This window comes from Littorina saxatilis, linkage group LG11, assembly GCF_037325665.1.
Source record: "Littorina saxatilis isolate snail1 linkage group LG11, US_GU_Lsax_2.0, whole genome shotgun sequence".
Taxonomy (NCBI): Eukaryota; Metazoa; Mollusca; class Gastropoda; order Littorinimorpha; family Littorinidae; genus Littorina; species Littorina saxatilis.
In genome coordinates, this window is record NC_090255.1 from 13993658 (window position 1) to 14014570 (window position 20913).

Genomic DNA, 20913 nt, shown 5'->3' on the forward strand with positions numbered 1-20913 from the left:
ACAATTACAACTATAACTGGAGCTGACATACAAAATCTACACTTCAATACAATTGGAACTATAACTGGAGCTGACATACAAAATCTACACTTCAATACAATTAGAACTATAATTGGAACTGACATACAAAATCTACACTTCAATACAATTAGAACTATAACTGGAGCTGACATACAAAATCTACACTTCAATACAATTGGAACTATAACTGGAGCTGACATACAAAATCTACACTTCAATACAATTAGAACTATAATTGGAGCTGACATACAAAATCTACACTTCAATACAATTACAACTATAACTGGAGCTGACATACACAATCTACACTTCAATACAATTACAACTATAACTGGAGCTGACATACAAAATCTACACTTCAATACAATTAGAACTATAATTGGAGCTGACATACAAAATCTACACTTCAATACAATTAGAACTATAACTGGAGCTGACATACAAAATCTACACTTCAATACAATCAGAACTATAACTGGAGCTGACATACAAAATCTACATTTCAATACAATTAGAACTATAATTGGAGCTGACATACAAAATCTACACTTCAATACAATTACAACTATAACTGGAGCTGACATACAAAATCTACACTTCAATACAATTACAACTATAACTGGAGCTGACATACACCATCTACACTTCAATACAATTACAACTATAACTGGAGCTGACATACAAAATCTACACTTCAATACAAATACAACTATAACTGGAGCTGACATACAAAATCTACACTTCAATACAAATACAACTATAACTGGAGCTGACATACACAATCTACACTTCAATACAATTACAACTATAACTGAAGCTTCTTCTTCTTCTTCTTTCTTGATGTGGACTGGGTTCATCCGAACGTATGTAGTCCAGCGGCGGAGTACTGAGTAATTGGTTACTGGTGGTGGGTGACCCAATAACTCCGAGAAGATGATTAAAAGTATAAAACTATTTACACGAAGAGCTGCAGGGTTACTGTGTCAGCGAGGCAAGTCCGTGGGTACGACCCAGACCAGCTTGGAAGGACTCCAGTGAAGGAGCAACTGTGGTCTTAGGGTCGAGCTTGTTCCACTGACGCAGTGTTCGGGTGAAAAAGGAGTTGAAGAGAACAGGATGGGATGCACTCTCCTGGAACAGTCTCTGGGCTCCTCTGGTGCGGCTGTCGCCAGAGGTGTTGAACTCGGCCTTGTTGATGTCGACTATGCCGTTGTTGATCTTGTAGAGCATAGTGAGGCGGTTGGCGAGTCTTCTGTCGGCGAGTGGTTCCCATTCAGCATGCTGGTCACACAGCCTGGGGTCCGATCGCTGTAGTTGTTGTGGACGTAACGGGCTGCTCTGCGTTGGACTTTTTCAAGCTCCGTGACGTCTTTCTGAGAGATCGGGTCCCAGACTGGCGAGGCGTAGTCACGGACCGGTCTGACCATGGCCTTGTACGTAGCCGCAGCTCTGACGGTGGTGGTGCACTCCCGGAAGTTCCGCCGCAAGAAGCCCACAGTTCTGTTGCCCTGCAGTCAATCATACAGAGCTTCACAGTCACTGTATCAAACATCCACACAGTCAATGTGTGACACATCAGTATAATGTATTCATTGTCTAAGCCGAACATACATATCATACTGAGCCTCACATTCACATTAACAAATGACCTGATATGACGGTTGCTGTCACAAACAGCCTCTCAGTCATTCTTACTGCTTGGTAATAAACTGAGAAAAACACACACAAAAGAAACAAGACTCATGGTTGGTGTATCCAACTGAGAGCCGTCAAAGAGACCTGAAAGAGCCACACAATTGGTGCCAAACACTGATTACCTCCTTGCTTTATCTGTGTGACAGCATAGCTCACCTCCTATCCCTGACACACCTCCCCCATCCCCTCAGCTCTTCCACCGTTTTAAGTTCCAATGAATCCTACCCAGTCTCTGGCTATGCCGCGAGTTTCCGGGCTCGTGGCCAGCACTGAAGTACACTGAACCGCCCGGTATGGGGTCAGGCTTGGGGTCAAGTCAGGCCGTGACATTTCCTGAGGCCCGGCCTGAAGTGGTTTCCTGAAGAAACCCTTGATTTCAATGATGCGCCTGTGATGCCTTTAAAAGATTGTCTTGCCTACCCCTTTGCCGCGACGGAATTCTGCTTCGGCGTCCTTCCTCAGTGGAAGCAATAGCCAATAAGTACATGTGTAGGTAACAAACGACCAACAGAACACTTGTAATAATAAGTTCATGAAACATGAAAGTATAAAATCAAATAATTTATAATTTCGTGCACATAAAAGGATGTTCTATTCATAGGGAATTAAACAATATATATATATATATATATATATATTTTTTTTACTGTTTCGTGTTAAAGGCTCTTAAGAAATAATTAGCATTGCTATCTTGGTAACTTCTGACGAATCGTTCCTGCTTTTTGCTCAGCCTTCGTAAAGATTTCCCCCCACACAATCGATACTATCTGTTGTTTTGCTCTTAGTTTAAAGCCTCACTACGCCTCAAATGAGGTTTACTGCAGAACGATGGAATCTTTCACGAAATAAGCTATTCTAACCTAATGGAACACACTTGGACTAGCATTTAACATCAGTTAAAGACACACAGTTCGTTTGAATGGCTATTTAGTATGCGTAAACCACACCAGTTCTCGTGGTTTATTAAACCCCAGTGTGATCGTGGACCCGTGTGACCCACTTCCCTTTTTTCACAATTTAGTCGTCAGTTTGAGGTCAGTTAATGCGACTCGCTATAATTGGGTACCTCTGAATCTAAAATGCAACAAACGACTGCGAGTCTAGTCACACGCACTTATCGGCGGCGGTAGACTTTAAGGAAACCATGCGACATGCAGAGAATTCGTCTGTTTGGGCAAACACGACCTTGCTTGACCTGCTTCCGGGCTTCTTTTTTTCAAACTTTCAAAACTTCGAATTGTACTGATCTTGTCTTGATGAAGAAAAAAATTATCTTATGATTTAAGAATGTTTGTCTTTTAAAAGTTAGTTCTAGCGCCAAAACGAGGCTTCCAATTTGTTTTAAAGTAGATCCGGCTGGCCACACAATAATAAATTCTTTAAAAAAATGCTTGCTCTTTATGGAGGGCACCTAAGAAGTTCTCTAGCGGTAAGTTTTTAAACGAAAGGGTGTTTGTACTGTGTGTAAAAGCCTGACAGTGTCTTTGGCCAGAAACTGGTTTGAATGCGGGCGAGGACGGACACGGTTCAAGTTTCTATGCAGACTCAGAGACAGTATTCGTGTACTACCTCCATGTTACCGCTGTGGCACGTAAAATGTCTCGGTCATTCTGCCAGATGTACAGGCTAGGGAGCTGATTCCACAGAACCCGCACACGTTCACACCTTGTTAGCGCGACTTTGTTGCTGCTAGCCTTCCATTGAGGAGAAGCGACTCTAATTTACCAGCGGTCTGCCCTTCAAAGGATTGAGAAAGGGTTTAAAAGATCTTGTTGACAGCAAAGGAGCACAGCTGCTGCGGCTGGTGATGATGATGGTGTTGTAATTTGATATCATAAGCGTCAGAAGTAGCTCATTAGTAACATGTCTCTTTCAAGCGCTGTCGTCTGCGCCTTTCTCATTTTGTATTTTACTTTGTTGTTCATAGCGGTCATTAGACTGAGCACTTAAAGAAAGCCCTGATGCTATTTTGTCTATCATACATAGAGAATACTTCATGGTTTGTTGTGTCGTACCAGATTTACACGAGTTTGTTTCAGAAATATTAAAATGCGAGCGAAAGTGAGCTTTTTAAAATATAAATAGCAACAAGTGTAAATCTGGTACGACACAGCGATAAAGCCATGTGGAATCATGTGTAATGTTGAACTTGAGCGTTGTAAATTCATAGCTCAGAATACACTGCAATGTTAGCCTCCGGTGTTGCAGAACCTGCTCTTGTATTAAACATTACTTGTCATTTTAGATACTGTTAAAAATACGGAATGAACTCTTCAGATGCCTTTTATTAATACAATGTATGGCTTTTAGAAGGAAAACATCGGCACAGCCATTTTATCGAAGGATTGAAGACAACTCTGTCGATGTTACGTATGCATTTTCTCGTCAGTTTGGTCTATAAAATGACCAAATTAATTGATTATGCTTTATTTTGGAGCTCAATCCGTCAATTAATTTCACGAGAAATCTATTTGGTATAAAGGGACTTGTATCAACAAGAAGTAAGTAGTGCCACTTGGTGGTGAGCTATGAAGTTACAACGCTACAGTTCAGCATTACCGCATTCTGTTTACCCTACATCTGTACTTGCGTGGCTTCTAATAACAAGGAACTTAGTCGATAAATATCGACAGGGGGCCGACAAATGGTTTAAATGTGAAATGTGTGTATATGGGTGTGGGTCTGAAACAAACAAACAAACAAACCATGTGAACCCCCCCGGGCAAAGCAAATCATTGAGAACTTGAGCAGATATGGCTCTTTGGGTGGAGGACCCCCTCAAAAATGACCGCAACACGTGTCTTGTTTGGCCTCTGAAACGGTTGACACCTACTGCCTTGGACAAAAGGCTACATAAAGACTAAAGAAGTCAGGTGCATAAAACAAAATGTTCTGAACTGGAAATTGAATGGCCTTGCCAATGGATGTTAGAAGTGTTTAGTTTGTGCATATTCTAATTTTTTGCAGATTTTAAAATACGGGGCTATGGTTTTGGTCAGGTCGATTTTAGGGGTGACCTTGTTTGACAGGCTGTCACGGGATGCCTAGATAAAGTACCATCAATCGGACAAATGATATGTACGGCTGACATAATTACCTTTTCGAGCATATAAAGTTCAACAAAATGAATTGCGTTTTAATGCTTTTCTTAGCGTGCAAAAATTGTTGCAATAATTTTTGGCCAAGTTTATTTTGTTGCAACATATTGCTGTAAGAACTTAGAAACAACCCCTTTGTACTTTATTAACGGATGAAGTTTTTCCTAACAAACGTACCATTCTTTAATCAACATTTCCTACACACAAACTGTGACGTAATACATTAAATTCGGAGGTAGTCTTGGTGGTAACTTCATAATTACAACTCTTAAATTGTTATCTGGGCACAAATATAAACAGTGTTTTGAAACAGAATAGTCAGGTTATACAAGCCACTTTACCTATATGCAGCATGGTAACCCTACAATATGCGAAACATGTCAACTGACTGCAGCAGCCTGGTTCTTAAAATAATTCTGACGGTCAACACAACCAACACACTATTCACATTCCATTTTAAGGTACTCTCTGAGGGTCTTGTTTAAATGATAACGATCAACTCAGGAGGGAAAAAACAAGAGAGGAAAAAAGAAACCACATCAACCGCAGAAAAATACAGAGTCACTGTGACACATCTACCATTATTTACAAACAAATGCCACAGCAAGCTTTCTTTGGGTGCGTATCGCTAGCGCTACGTGTCATTTGTGCTACGTGTCATTTGTTCTACGTGTCATTTGTGCTACGTGCCGCTATGACTACGTTGATTAGTGCTACACATAATTTTTGTACGAGTCACTATCATTCGTTCATTATCACTACGTGTCGATAGAACTACATCTTTTACTGAGCGCTACGTGTCATTATCGCCACGTGTCGATACCACTACTTACTTAATGACGACTCTCTCTTTCTCACTTTTTCTTTCAATCGTACCCGTTCTGGTTTGTGTGTGTGTGTGTGTGTTTGTGTGTGTGTGTGTGTGTGTGTGAGTGTGTGTGTGTGTGTGTGTGTGTGTGTGTGTGTGTGTGTGTGTGTGTGTGTGTGTGTGTGTACGTTACCTTAACATTAGATTTTAGTGTAACGAACACAAGTATGTGTGTTTCGCGCTGTATAGCAAGATGTACGGGGTACATTGTAAACAACCAAAACAAGAAAAAGAAAATATAGCTATCCTTTACCCCCCCCCCTCTCTCCCACCCCCCCGCCCGCAAACCACCTCTACCTTCCTTTCTCTCCCCAAACCCAGGTGTGCATGCGGCGCGCCCTCTGTTCACTTCACGCATCTCTCTCACAGGTCGACTCTCATGCTTAAAAACATCTGCAACACCGGTCACTTTAAACCAAAGTTCAAAGAGAATCGTCTTGCTACAATGTCCACGTATCATTCTTCTGAAGTTCGATGATTGTGAACAAACGATTTTTGGATACACTTATGAACAAAGTATCAATTGTCAACTGTCTTTCCCGGCCGTACACTCCAATCCCTCCTCCATCTTCCCGTAAAGGGGGGAGAGCGAGAGAGAGAGAGCGAGAGAAAGAGAGACAATGACAATGACACTGACAATGACAATGACAATTCTTTAGAGAGAGAGAGAGAGAGAGAGAGAGAGAGAGAGAGTGAGAGAGAGAGGGAGAGAGAGGGAGGGAGAGAGAGAGAGGGAGGGAGAGAGAGAGAGAGAGGGAGAGATAGAGAGAGAGGGGGAGAGAGAGAGAGAGAGAGAGAGAGGGGGGAGAGCGAGAGAAACATGGAAAGAGCGATTGAGAGGTGCTGAGAGAGAGAGAGAGAGAGAGAGAGGGAGAGAGAGAAAGACAAGGAAAGAGCGAGGTACAAAGAGAGAGAGAGAGCGATTGAGAGGTGCTGAGAGAGAGAGGGGGGGGGGGGGGGGGGAGAGGGAGACGGAGGGAAAAAGGGAGGGGGGAGCGTGAGAGACAAGGAGAGAGCGATTGAGAGGTACAAAGAAAGAGAGCAATTGAGAGAGAGAGTGAGAGAGAGAGAGAAAGAGAGAGAGAGAGCAAGAGAGAAAGAGAGAGAGTGAGAGAGAGAGAGAGAGAGAGAGAGAGAGAGAGAGAGAGAGAGAGAGGAAGAGAGAAAGAGTGAGAGAGAGCAAGAGAGAAAGAGAGAGATAATGAGAGAGCGATTGAGAGGTTCAAAGTGAGAAAGTGATTGAGAGGTGCTAAGAGAGAGAGAGACAGAGACAGACAGACAGACAGACAGACAGACAGACAGACAAAACAGTAGACACACACACACACACAAACACACACACACACACACACACACACACACATACCCACACACACACACGCACACGTACACTCAAAGGGAAGTGTCTGTCGTTTGAACATGTAGTATATCTAGTGCTATCGACTCGTAGCGCTATCGACACGTAGCGCTACAGTACATTGGTTTTTCAAAAATAGTAATATCGACACGTAGTTCTATTGAGACGTAGTGATAATGGTACGTGTGAATTGTGGCAATAGCACTACGTGCCGATAGCACTACTCCTTTCAGCAATTTGTGTCGATAGCACTACAGAAAATAGCGCAAACGATACGTAGCACGAATGACACGTAGCGCTAGCGAGACGCACCGCTTTCTTTGGACGACTGTCGTTGTCTCAAAACTCACATTCTACCTTCTGTCCGAAAGAATCTAATCTTACGTTGTACTGCCTTGAAAGAAAATGCCAACAAAGACAAGAAAAGCTGTTGCAAGGTAAGCTTACCAAACTCATGATAGTGCGTAAACAGCAAACAGTACAATCAAAGAGAGAATCGAGTCTGGAATGAAACGCGATACAGATCTAGCATTCAAAAACTGTCTTTCAAGTTCAAGGAAGTTGTTGCAAGGTAAGACTTACTAAATTGTACAGACAAAACCATGACACTTGACAGTGCATGTTTTGAATCTGGGGAAAAAATCGTGATCATTTTGACTTTGAGAACAGATTCATTCCGTTTCCTTATATCTGCATGTTCAAGTAAATGATGGACAGTTTTTTTTCGGGCAGAGTAAACTTAACTTGAGAGTCTACTGCAAGTCTTGAAATTCACATAAATCGAACCACGAACAATTAAAGACATCCAAACATTACAGGCACTTTAGATCAACTCATTTCACTAGAGGTGACTGCCTAGCACTGTGTTTGACACTCGTGTCTACTGAAATAAAAAGAAATTAAAACAAAACGGATTAACAGACACGTTATCAGAGCGGGAGACACTAGATCTGTCTCTGTACTTACCGGGATACGGCTGCCAGATCGACACTGCGCTTTCGACAGCTCTTCCTCGCGTGGACATTGGAAAAACGCTGTGCAGATCAAATTGTAGGAAATCTCCCTTTGGTAGCTTCTTCATTTACTTTTCTGGAGCTTAGAAACCGAACAACATGAAATCGTCTTCCCCGAATCGGCGAATGCAGAAGTGAGAACTGGAGAAGTGAATCTATACCACAATCCTTCGCGCGACCCCTGACCTGGTCTTGACACCTGACCTGGTCTACATACCACACACGAAAGAAACCAGTCAACTGCTTGTACCCCTTCAAAACCCCCCACCACCCGTTTTCTTTGGATACACGCTTTAACTACACACATGCCGACACAGTGTTGATCATTGCTTCAATATTTTGAAGATGGTGCTTGAAAAATAACCAGGTGAAATGAGTATTTCGGTGTTTAGTCAAATGTTAAAGTTTCTACCACAGACATACACACGCACACACGCACGCACAGACAGACAAAGTTACGATCGCATGGGCTACACTTACGTGAGCCAAAAATGACTATTCTTTTTCTTCGACCAACGACAAAAATCACCAAATTATGTGCGCTTTTTTTTTTTTTAGCTCCTTCCATCAAGCAATGTCGCTCGAGGAATTCTTTGAATAGATAAAAGTTACTTTTATCAGAATGCAATAATGGCACTGGCTTTCAGTCTAGCACGCTAAGGTCTAGACAGCAGGAGTGCGGCGGTGCGGCACCGGAAGTTGCGACCAGTCACATGACACAGGTTTGGCGTCAGAGTGTGGTAGCATTTCCGTGCTGAGAGTATTTCTTTCTACGTCAAGCTTACTCAGAGGAAAATGTTGTAAAAATTATTTGGTGGAGGTATTTGTTTCTTTCCTTTAGAAGTTCTCTGAACTCCGAGTACAAAAAAATGTAACGAGGTTTTCACTCCGGAGTTATCATTTCGTGCAGTAAGCTTACCGTACTCCCCTCTTGTTACACCGGTCGTGTCGATGAGGGAATGTTCAAGAATAGTTTCCCAAATACAAGGAAGATAATTCATTTCATTTCATTTCCATTACTTTATTGTCCCATCGCTGGGAAATTCGGGTCGCTTCCTCCCAGTGGAAAGCTAGCAGCAACGGAGTCGCGCTACCCAGGTGTCTGCGTGTTTAGGTGTATTCAGCCACCTGCACTTATGGCAGAATGACCAAGGTCTTTTACGTGCCATTGTGATGACACGGGGGTGGGACATGGCTCCCGTCTCTGGGTCTGCACATAAAGTTGACCCGTGTCCGTCCCGGCCCGAATTCGAACCTGCGACCTTTCGATCACAAGTCCAGTGCTCTACCAACTGAGCTACCGGCTATGGCAAGGTGACCGGCACGGTTGGCCTAGTGGAAAGGCGTCCGCCCCGTGATCGGGAGGTCGTGGGTTCGAACCCCGGCCGGGTCATACCTAAGACTTTAAAATTGGCAATCTAGTGGCTGCTCCGCCTGGCGTCTGGCATTATGGGGTTAGTACTAGGACTGGTTGGTCCGGTGTCAGAATAATGTGACTTCTGTCTTGTGTGTGGCGCACGTTATATGTCAAAGCAGCACCGCCATGATATGGCCCTTCGTGGTCGGCTGGGCGTTAAGCAAACAAACAAACAAAATAAAAAATATGGCAAGGTACCAAACTTTGCAGATGAAGAGAACCACGGCAGTGTGGTAACTATAAGACAAAATGCGATTATTTTGATTTGACAAAATCGATTCATCCGGTAAGCCTTACTTGCGTATTTAAGGGGCATAACTACACGGGAGTCTGTTGACGGAGAGAGGTAATTTGGGACAACTCGATGGGAGCCTTTTACTGGGACAATGTTCGTGGATTTCACCTCGATGGGACCCCCCGAAAATAGCCTTTTACTGCGTAGATGCGTTGATCTTGGGAGACAGCCCCTAGTTCTCCACTCCAACCCTTTTCCTGAGACAATGTTCTTGGATTTCACCTCGATGGGACCCCCCGAAAGAGCCTTTAAATGTGTAGATGCGTTGAGCTTGGGAGACAGCCCCTAGTTCTCCAATAGCACTCCAACCCCTACTCCCACCGAACGCCATTAGTCATGTGTATGTGAGTGCACATCTGTGACAGGTCTTCGGAACTAGTTAGTGGTTGAATGTGTATGTTCAGTTGGACGCTGTTTGATGCACACTTCAGACCTGTGGTTCTCAGCTGCGCAGAGTACACGTTGGCAATGTATGGTATATTCTTCATAATTTCTAGTACTGGTGCAGAAAAAAAAGTAGACTTATGTTCTCGTTGCGAGTGAGTTAAAATATTTTTTTAATCTAAAACAATGATAATGTATTCAGTGAAAAGTAGACATTCAAATGTCGTTTTTATTTTTCTTCTTGTGTTTAAAAAAAGTCTTTGTTGCCACTCTTGTTGAGCTAGAGTGACAGTTCCTTGAAATCTTGTTTCAGTTTACCTTTTTCAAACTTTTCAGTGATTTGTCTTCCTTTGAAAATAATTCTCTGCTGAGTTCGTATTGGCTGATTATGTGTGAAAGTGTTGTTTTGTTTCAACATCTCTTTCAAAACATGTTAAGACTCTGCCTTGAATTAACAGAACGTCTTACTTCCAGGTGCACGAAGCCCCTAAACGCTTTCAGCTATGCATCAGGCCTCCGTATTAATTTGAAAAAAACCCCAAACAAGTTTGATTGACCTTCCAGCAAGGAGTCAAAAACTTCAATTTTTCTACGAATTAATTTTGATCATTGTGAAGGGTTGACAGCGTAAGCCTTGATCTGTCTCACGTTAGGTCCTGCACGTGAACTAACTACGTCAAAAGTCTACATGGAAGTCTACTTGTCTCAAAAGGAGAGAGAATTCTTTCTATTTCTTGGTTAGTTTACGTCAAGACAATTGTATTTGATTACGTAAGAAAGTTGTAAAACATGGCATTTGGTTCATTTTAGCTTGCCGCTCACAGTATTTAGCCCCAGAATGTGATCACGGGAAATGTTGATTACATTTTGGCGGGAGATGCGAACTGACAAACAGCATAAAGTTTCGTTTGGCTGGCAGCGATAAAGTTATCTTTAGTCATTTGTGGAATAATTGTGTAACTATTTTTACTGTATATAATCTTATCAACGACAGAAGGACAACTCGTTGCTTCAGCAATGCTGGGAGCTGCACTGCATCTTTGAACTATGACATTTTGTCGGATACTTTTGAGATCCACAACAATTTTAGAGTACTGTTTTTATATGATTTTTCCCTTTCACGTAAACTCTGTCTAAATATGACTGAGAATGGTGTCTCTGATTTCAAACAAGTTGTATATGTTCAATGCATACAAAAGTCACGGCGTATTGCATATCACTGTAAAGGTTATTAAGTGCTCTATCAAAATTCCATGTTCGATTTCTGAATTATCTCCCTTTGGCTGTACCAGAAAACATCTATTGTCCTTGTTTGCAAAATAAAGGTTTACTGAAACAAACTTGTGATTTTTGACACAACTTTAAATAGATTATTAACATTTTTTAAAAAGTTGCAATTATAGCGTAGACATCCTTATCCGTAGGAAAGAATACGTCTGAGCCGATTATGTGAAAACACACACACACACACACGCGCGTGGTACAAAACAAGAGCGAGGTGACGCATATTTTCGAAGGAAAATGACCACGGGTGACTGTACTGTGCGTTGCGCCCTGACAAAACCAAGAGATTGAGTCGATACCAGGAGATTGAGTTTGTTCAGCAAGTGTAGCAGTATGCTAGAGAATCATCTCAACTTCAAGAAAAAGTTCAAAGTGGAAGAAAATGCCACTACTTTCATCAAATTGACAGGGCATTTCCATACAGATTGCCTTTTTGCTCGTCCAGAGCTCGTGAACATAAATCTTTTTTTTAAAGTCCTGATACACCGGCCTTTCTGATAGTATACATTGTCTATGAAACTAACCCGGATGTAGTGCAATAAGGCAACATTTATTATAACAATAAAATGTCAGCACATTTCTTGGGAAAAGTCCAGTTCTTACAGGTTTAACTGTACAACCACGAACAAAATTACATGATTCTCTGCAATTGTTGGTTTGTACTCGACCGCTGGAACCACTACAACATAATCATCAATCAAAGAATATTTACTTCAGTTGGTGTGACACTGAATTTCGCACAATGTTTTAGAGGCCTAACGTCTTGTGGAGTCGTCAAATTGAGAATAAGGAGTACGAGATAGTTATATTATTTGATTGTGTAGGTAGAGAAAGTAGTCTTCTTACATTACATACCAAAAACATCTCTGTGTTGGTAATGTTACAGTTACTACAAGCAAAATGGTAATTCTCAATCATTATTAGACAACATGTAAGCTTACTACACGATTGTCCAGGGAGTACCGCCTGTGAAGACGCAGAACGCCTCTGTAAAAGCAACAGTTTGCCTTTTTGTCACAGATGAGGATATAAAGAGTCAAAAAATTCACACAACTATCCCACAAATGACTTTTCACATACCTTTAATGTTGCCAGCCAAACAACTGTATGCGGTTTGTCAGTTCGCATTTTCCGTCAAAATGTGATTGACATTTAATTCTCGCTAAAGACTGTGCAGCATGCCAAAATGGAACCAAACACGCACAATGTTTTACAATTTTCTTGCCTAATCAAACACAATGACGTAAACTACCCGAGATAGAAAGAACTCTCTCTCTCTCTCCCGTCGACACTTCCATGTAGACCTTTTGACGTTATGAGTTCACGTGCGGGACCTGATCGAGTACTTCCGCCTCGATTACTTAGGCTTTTTCCGTCTTACGCTGTCCTGCCATGACAATTATAAAACTATTTCTTTAAAAAATAATGCAGTTTTTTCTCTCCTTGTGAGCACAATTTGTTGAAAAAAGAATAGAAGCCTGAGGCGTGACTGAAAGCCCAGGGGGCCTCGAGAACCAGGATGTGGGGAGTTGAGAGACTTTAATCTCTTGACCTAAACCAACTGCTGCCATGCGACCGCCCGACTAAGAATGGCAGTGGTACGCATTGCATTTGATTTGTGTTTGTTTGTTGAATTGTTTGTTGTTATTTTGTTTTGTTATTGCAGGATTTTGATATTGGTTTTGCTGGGAGTTCCTGGTCTCCAGGCCTATGCCTTCTACAAAGACAGGATTCCCAACGGACATCACGTGACCCATCCTTGTCCGAACCACGTGACCTGGCCTGGAGTCGGACATCGTAATGAAAATGGCGGCGGTACCACGAATCCTTTCGGAGACGATTTTGCCCAGCATGGACGTGAGGTTTGTTAAGTGCACTAGCTAGGTCTATTTAGGATATTTCGACGTCGTCGAATTTTGACGAATCTCGATAATTGGCGATTTTGATGGCTTTGTGTGTATTTGTGTTTGTGTTTATGTGTGTGTGTGTGTGTGTGTGTGTGTGTGTGTGTGTGTGTGTGTGCACGGTGTGTGTGTGTGTCTGTGTGTGTGCGTTCGTGCGTGCTTGCGTGTGTGTGTGTGTGTGTGCGCGTCTGTGTGTGTTTGTTTTATAATTATCCAGTTTGCATCACCTGCTGATGTCAGAATCTAACAGTATTACCCCTCAAAGGATCAAGTCCATTTGTCAAAAAACTTGCGTAATTTTTTGAAGTGCAGAAAATGGCGCAAGTCCCAGGGGGAAAACGCCTGAACTCTACTGATCAGGAAAATAGACGATAAAAGCCGTTTTCTGGACATGATTGTTTTAGCAGTGTGGATGAGCTTGTGCCCCTTTACACGAGTGAAGTTTCTCTCTGTGGACTTGCGACAATTCATCGACGATTGTCGAAAACAACTCATGATTGTCAAGCGGTGTGGGAGAGTAATAGACGATAAAAGCCGTGGCGAAACAAGTAGCTCGCCGCCGATCGGCTTTAACTGGCCAGGTGTTCGGGACGCACAACTAACTCTGATGTGTATGCTATGCAGCGTACGTACGCTCAGTATGATACCCTTTTCCTCCGAAAATATACTCATCGGAGTTCACGATTTGTTGTGGCAAAGATCGCTGGCCTGTAGTGATGGCTCACAACGTGCTTTGATCGAGGTCACGTGGGTTTGGCTTGTTTGGGAAAACACATGTGCTTAGCGAACATTGTCAGTGATCAGCAAGCAATCGGCGGCGAAACGTGGCTCCTTTTTGCATATTTTCGAAATAAAAAGGTATCGTATCGAGCGCACGCTGCATAACATACACATGAGAGTTGATTGTTCGTCCCAATGGCAGGTTCAAGCCTGTCAGCAGTGTGCTGGGTTCTTATGTTTGTTTCGGGAGTGATTGATTTATCCATTTAGAAAAGCAAACTTTCTGAGTCTTTTTGAGTAAGTTTTTCAACGCAACTCAAGTGAAATGAACAAAATTAATGGCCGAGATCGCTTTTACGAACAAAACAATAAACTGCATAGCAAAAGATGACCCACATATTAATATGACTTATTGTCGGAATCATTTGTATACTGTCATCTTTAACTTTGTAAAATGACTTTTTTCATTAATTTAACCAAGAACACTTAGATTGATGTTAAAACATTGAGCCCGTCCGATTTTATCTAAGAGCTTGTGCTGATCGAATTTATCGCTTACAAATCCAGTCAGCACATGAAAATTGCGTTAATCATGCGTGCGTGATGTGTGTATGTGTGAATGTGTGTATACGTCCATAACTATGTGTGTTTCCAGTGGAACGAAGCCCTGTGCCGTGCGGACAGCGACGGTGATGGACTGACCAACGGTCAAGAGCTGGGAGACCCCGAGTGTGTGTGGACAGAGGGGGCCGAACCAGCCCTCCCCTCCACTTCACATCCTGGTCAGTTGCTTTCAGTCCAACAGCTTATTTTAAAAGTCTGAAGTAAAACATTTTCATGAAGGTATTTGTTTTCATTGTACATATTTGTGGAAGTTCACAAACTGCAAACTTCTTGCACCATGTTGAATAGATCGGATATATATAACCGATTTCAGAATAAAATACAGATTAAGTAGTTTATGGGTCGAAATGCTATGTCTTAAAAGGCACACTCTATTTCTTGAAAACAATTTGGCTAACCATCTTAGATCTTTGGAGATGTGATGCTTATTCAGGGGGTATTATTCAACTTCTTGATCTTTCTCAGATTCAAAGAGGCCTTCCTCTGGGAAAAATCGACATTTCTTTGGGTGTTTTTTTAACATTCAGTTGAGGATTGTAAGCTTCAAGCCAGTTGACCATCTTGCTAACCTCATTCTTATAGACAGACTCGTCAGACATTTAAAAAGTAGTTTCTTCAGAGAAATTGAACAGTAAAACAGAATCATGCGTGGAAACACAGTCATTTTTTTATCAGCGTAAACAGCAGAGGAGAAAGAACTCGACCTTGTGGAGTACCTGTTTTGAGAGTGAGAGGAGCAGTGAAAGTGTTTTCAATCTGTTCTTAACCAAAACAAAGTCTGGTACTCATTTACACAAGGTTACAGGTACCTCTGTTCAAACAGTTAATATGGTAAAAAGGTGTTGAAGGCTGAATTAACGTCCACAAACAAAATTTCTTTCATGTAAGATAACTTTACCGTCAGACAGACATACGGTTGGACGGTAGAGTTATTGGAGGTGTGTTTTTATTGTCCAGGTGTGTGTGATCCCTGGGACTCCACGGAGTGTAAGGAAGGGAACTCGTGGTTGCAGTGTGGCCCTGTCCGTGAGGATGATGGTGTTGGTACCTGTGAACACTTCAACCAGCCAGGTGTGTGTGTGTGTGTGTGTGTGTGTGTGTGTGTGTGTGTGTGTGTGTGTGTGTGTGTGTGTGTGTTTGTGTGTGTGTATGTGTGTGCATGCGCACGCGAGTAAGCGAAAGCGAGCCTTCAATTTAAAAAAAAAAGAGATTTAACCTGGTTTCACACATCATTGCATGTAGTATTCAGCCGAAGAAACACTTGAACAGTAGAACCAGTCTATCTGGAACATCAAACTGGATCGACGGGCAGTGGTCATTTCAGACATTTGGCTGATATGGAAAGGTGTTTTAGACGAGAAACGTGTCTGGGATCCTTGGAATGGTTGTTGTTGGCAAGTGCTGGCTTTCAAGAGGAGTTCGTTATCACATGGGCGTCCCTCTAACGTTTCGTTACGGAAGCTCTTCTGTTTCAGTCCAAATTCTGACCATTGACTTGTTTTTTGTTTTTTTGTTTTTTTGTTTTTTCAGTGCTGGCAATAATTTATAACGATAGATGTGGCTCAATTGCGAGCTCGGAGCTGCAATGGTTAAGGATGGTGATCAAATCTTTGCAGATGTACTGAAGATGACCCTTCGGTTCCCGAGAACGAACGTTCCAGCGGTCGAAACGACGTACAACGAGACCTTTTTCGACATGCCCGACGACAGGGAGTACCATCTCATCGGCGCTCGATTTCTGGTCGACAACTATGACGTGGTGCATCACATGGGGTTACTGAGGTGTACAGAAGCTGGTGAGTGTGCATGTTGAACGACAAAGCCAAGTACATTGCCTACGGCTCTGATCGATCAAGAGATGTATTAACCCAATCGTCATACTACAGAAGGAAAGTTGGAGCAGGCGAACTAGACACAGTTCCTCTCAGTATATAAGACTGAGAAGCTTGCAAGCAGTTAATTATAAAGACAAAGTTCGGACGCTCACTAAAACTGAACCGGTCACAATAACATTAATGTATCATTTTTCTGCGATTCTAAACCGGATGTCACCATTGTTTTCGGGTCTAGTAACTCTTAAACCCCAAACGAGAGGGAGATCCCTTCTAACGAATAATTGACGTAACCGAACACACAAATGACAAAACAAATTTGAAGCGGGCGAATTTGCCACAGTTTCAGTTTGGTTCAGAGAGAGAGAGAGAGAGAGAGAGAGAGATAAAAGAGAGAGAGAGAGAGAGAGATAAAGAGAGAGAGAGAGAGAGAGAGAGAGAGAGAGAGAGAGAGAGAGAGAGAGAGAGAGAGAGAGAGAGAGAGAGACGATAACTCGTGTTGATATTAGCTCTATTGCTGCACTGTACAGGCAGATTCGATCACATACCAGGGGAGTGTGCTGTAATCAGCATCTACAATCAGGGCTTGAAGGTTCAGTGTTTGGACCCAGCTGTTGGATTCCGCTTCTTGAAATATATGTCGTTGCAGGTATACATTTTTCTACTTCTATATTAGCCGTCATAACAAAATGCAGGTCTTTTTGATGAGTCTATTTATATAATAACTTTTGATATGACTGCAGACAGACATTTATTCCTCTACCATCTTCATAAAAGAGATTGATTTTACATGTGTTATTGTGTCTATGCAGTGAAACAAACAACAAAGACACACAAAAAACCAAAGTAACCAGAGCAAGATTCCCCTCGTTATAATCGACAACTTAATGGGATAATACCTTTGTCAAAAATCCCTCAAATAGCTTTTAAAGTTAAACCGTAAGATTCTGCGTTACATAAATACTACCGCGAACTTTGGAAATGCAAGAGTAGAGCTTTGAAAGCACAATTAACTATCGTAAAGTAGGCAAAGGACGAGCACTCTTTGTCGAGTTACTAGGCTGATTTAGTAGGGGGAAAAGGCCACCACTTTCCTTTCGCCACCTCATTTTCTCTTGCCAGCCGCGGATGCGCGCGCACAACATTTCGTTGTGCGCGCGCATCCGTTGTGAATTCGCGGTTTAGAATGCAGCAGAGAAATTCTTGTGTTCGTGATGGTAGTTACTAGACCGTGCCGTTTTGACGCTAGGCGGCGCTTTGACTACTTTCTGTTTCCAACACGGAGAGAAGCTGCACCCTGAAGCGAATTGACTCACTGTGTTTATATTTAATTACCATTCTTGTGGTGCGTTTTTGAGCAAATCATGGGGAACAAAAAACAGTGAGACAAATCGAGGTGGTAAATGGGTTTGAGCGGCTGTGCCACGAAAGGTCGAGGTTTAGAATGTCGAGACACAAAAGGTCGAGGACATTTGGTCGAGAGTCTAAAGGTCCACGGTGACAAAAGGCCGAGAGTGACAACAGGTCAACAGCAAAACGTCGAGGGGACAAAAGATCGAGGATTGAAAAAGGTCGAGGATTAAAGAAAGGTCGAGGATTAAAGAAAGGTCGAGGTTTGAAAATGTTTACTTAATTTTCTGTTCCCGTGTGTGCTTAAATCATTTTTTATTAACAGTACCTGAAGACAATTCTACTTCGAGTGCCTATTGTGCATGTCATAAATGTAGTGTTATTTTTTTAAATTGTTAGTTTTATTAGTACAAGAAGTCAATGAAGACACCATCGTTTTTAGAAGAGAAAAGATTCAACGATGAACCCAAAAGTTGACTTTGTGTGTGTGTGTCACTGTGTGTGTGTGTGTGTGTGTGTGTGTGTGTGTGTGTGTGTGTGTGTGTGTGTGTGTATGTTTGTGTTTGTGTGTGTGTGTGTGTGTGTGTGTGTGTGTTCACAAATCACCCCTACACCTATTCAGATCCTATTTAAATCCTCGTGGCTCATATTCCCTCGAAGCAGCATTTTCTTTAGAAATGGATAATCAAAGATGATGAATTAAGAACATACCGGCACAGAAAATGAAATCTACTTTTTAAATTCTCGACCTTTTTTAAATCCTTGATCTTTTTCAATCCTCGACGTTTCGCTGTTGACCTTTTGTCAGCCTCGACCTTTTGTCGCACTCGACATTTTGACCCCGACCGAAATGTTTTCGACCTTTTGTGCCTCGACCTTTTGGTCCTCGACCTTTTGGTCCTACCCCGGTTTGAGCTTTCAGGTGAAACGTGGATTGTCAAAGTAAAAGCCAATGAGGCTGATTATTTGATGTGTGGAACCATCGCGGCTTTGGATATGTGTTTCCGAGGACAACGATTGTAAGCATTTACTCTCAAAGACCCAATCAATGTTGATAATAACCGCAGCGACTCAAAGCGACGATGAACAGTCATAAAACACTTGCAAACAAAGGAATATTCCAAAAACTTACGGAACTCGCAAATATGATGGCAGCTCTGTACATTTTCAGACTGGAAGAAAAGCAACGAACAATAAAGTTACGTTTGACGTCGCAGACAAGTGGGGCGCGTTATCTCGAAACATCTTATTATTGTCCACCATGTGGAACGATGTCAGGGTCATTCCTTTCAGAATTCAGTAAATGCGGTTTTTTTCAGCCGTTTGTTTTGGGCAGTGAAACGAACAACGGCACATTTCAGTAACTCCTAAACGCCTTGCTTCAAACTTTCAGAGCTTTGTTAGAACACATTTTATCAAATGCACACACAATCGTAAGCCATTAGAGACATTACTTGTAATGTTATGCAACATGCCAGAAAGAGTTCAAAAACTGTAGGCAGGTCGCTGCAGACTTGATGGTTTTGTTTTTTAATTTGGTCTGCTTACAGAACAATAACAGTTGCGCGTAATACTGAAATTTCACATACATGTACATTCCCAAACTGGAATGGATGTTATGAGGATTTCAACACAAGAGTAATTTTTCACGACAGGTATGTCGGGAACAGCGAAATAATGTCCTTTAACGCCTTTAACATTTTTTTTCTGGCAACAAATTGTGCTTTTCCCCAGATATACTGGACGAACATGGACCTAAGGTCTGACATCTACGACGCTTCAGGCTTTGAGGTCTACTACACGGCGAAACTCCGACCCCACGACGCTGCCTTCTTTACCGTGGGTCAGCAGACACTAAACATCCCGCCGGGACAGACCAGCGTGGTTCACCATGGCGTGTGCAGTCCCCGTTGCTCTCAGCTCCTGCTGAAAGGACCTATACACGTCACCAGTGCCCTCAACCACATGCACTTTCAGGGTGAGCTAACAGAGAGAGAGAGAGAGAGAGAGAGAGAGAGAGAGAGAGAGAGAGAGAGAGAGAGAGAGAGAGAGAGAGAGAGAGAGAGAGAGAGAGAGAGAGAGAGAGAGATGATGATGATGATGATGATGATGGAACTTTATTTTTCAAGGATAGAGGTTTAAGGCGACGCCTTTTCTTACAACCGGTCCTTACTTCTAATACAAATGTCTAATAAATGATAAACAAGTAAAGCAACATGACAAATAAACAAAGTAAAAGAACGAAGCAGCAAACAGTCGACAAGTAAGCAAACAGGCAAATAAACATAAACAACAAAATGACAAAGTAAGCAACATACAAATCGAAAGCGAAACATGCAACATGTTAATTGAGGTTACACATGTAAAGTGATCGACGGTAAAATTCACACGATACCAACGTTTACACTAATGCTAATAATGATTATATGGTGTAAGTGATGATGATGATGAAGATGTTGTTGATGATGATGATGATGATGATTATGATGATGATGATGATGATGATGATGATGATGATGATGATGATGATGATCAAGTGATGATGATGATGATGATGATGATGATGATGATGATGATGATGATGATGATGATGATGGAAAATTGCAAAATAAATTCCACATAATACATATAATAAAGAACATATTTGTGTAATTCATAAAGCTTTGCCAATTGTTGACAGCTACATGCACGTGTTCAGACTAGTATAGCCATCTAGGTGGACATAAGATGATTATGCAGAGCTTGTTTAAAACTCTTTAGTGAGGTTAATGATCTTATTACAGACGGAATGGAGTTCCACACCATAGCGCCAGAGAAGGCTTGACTAGTTTTGAACAAATCAATCCTGGGTATTGGTGGTAGAAAATTGATAGACCCGTACCTTTCGGTGACTCTGTGAAATAGGTCCTGAATATAGATGGGCACTTCGCCATGATATACTTTATACATCAATACAGTCTTATTAAACTGTAACTGTTTAACTAGCGGCAGGTAGTTTAGATTCTTTAACTTCAAATCAGCTGATAATTGTGGACCATTTAGCATGATTTT

The 20913-nt window shown here is 41.9% G+C and overlaps 1 protein-coding gene across 1 annotated transcript; it reads left to right on the forward strand.

Moving 5' to 3' along the window:
• Positions 1–1446: 1446 nt before the first annotated feature.
• LOC138979474 (dopamine beta-hydroxylase-like) lies at positions 1447–20565 on the forward strand. Its single transcript, XM_070352190.1, has 8 exons — positions 1447–1523; positions 13099–13294; positions 14712–14838; positions 15638–15753; positions 16236–16476; positions 17043–17161; positions 19597–19840; positions 20543–20565. The coding sequence occupies exons 1-8, from the start codon at positions 1447–1449 to the stop codon at positions 20563–20565; spliced, it is 1143 nt and encodes a 380-aa protein (XP_070208291.1).
• Positions 20566–20913: the final 348 nt, after the last annotated feature.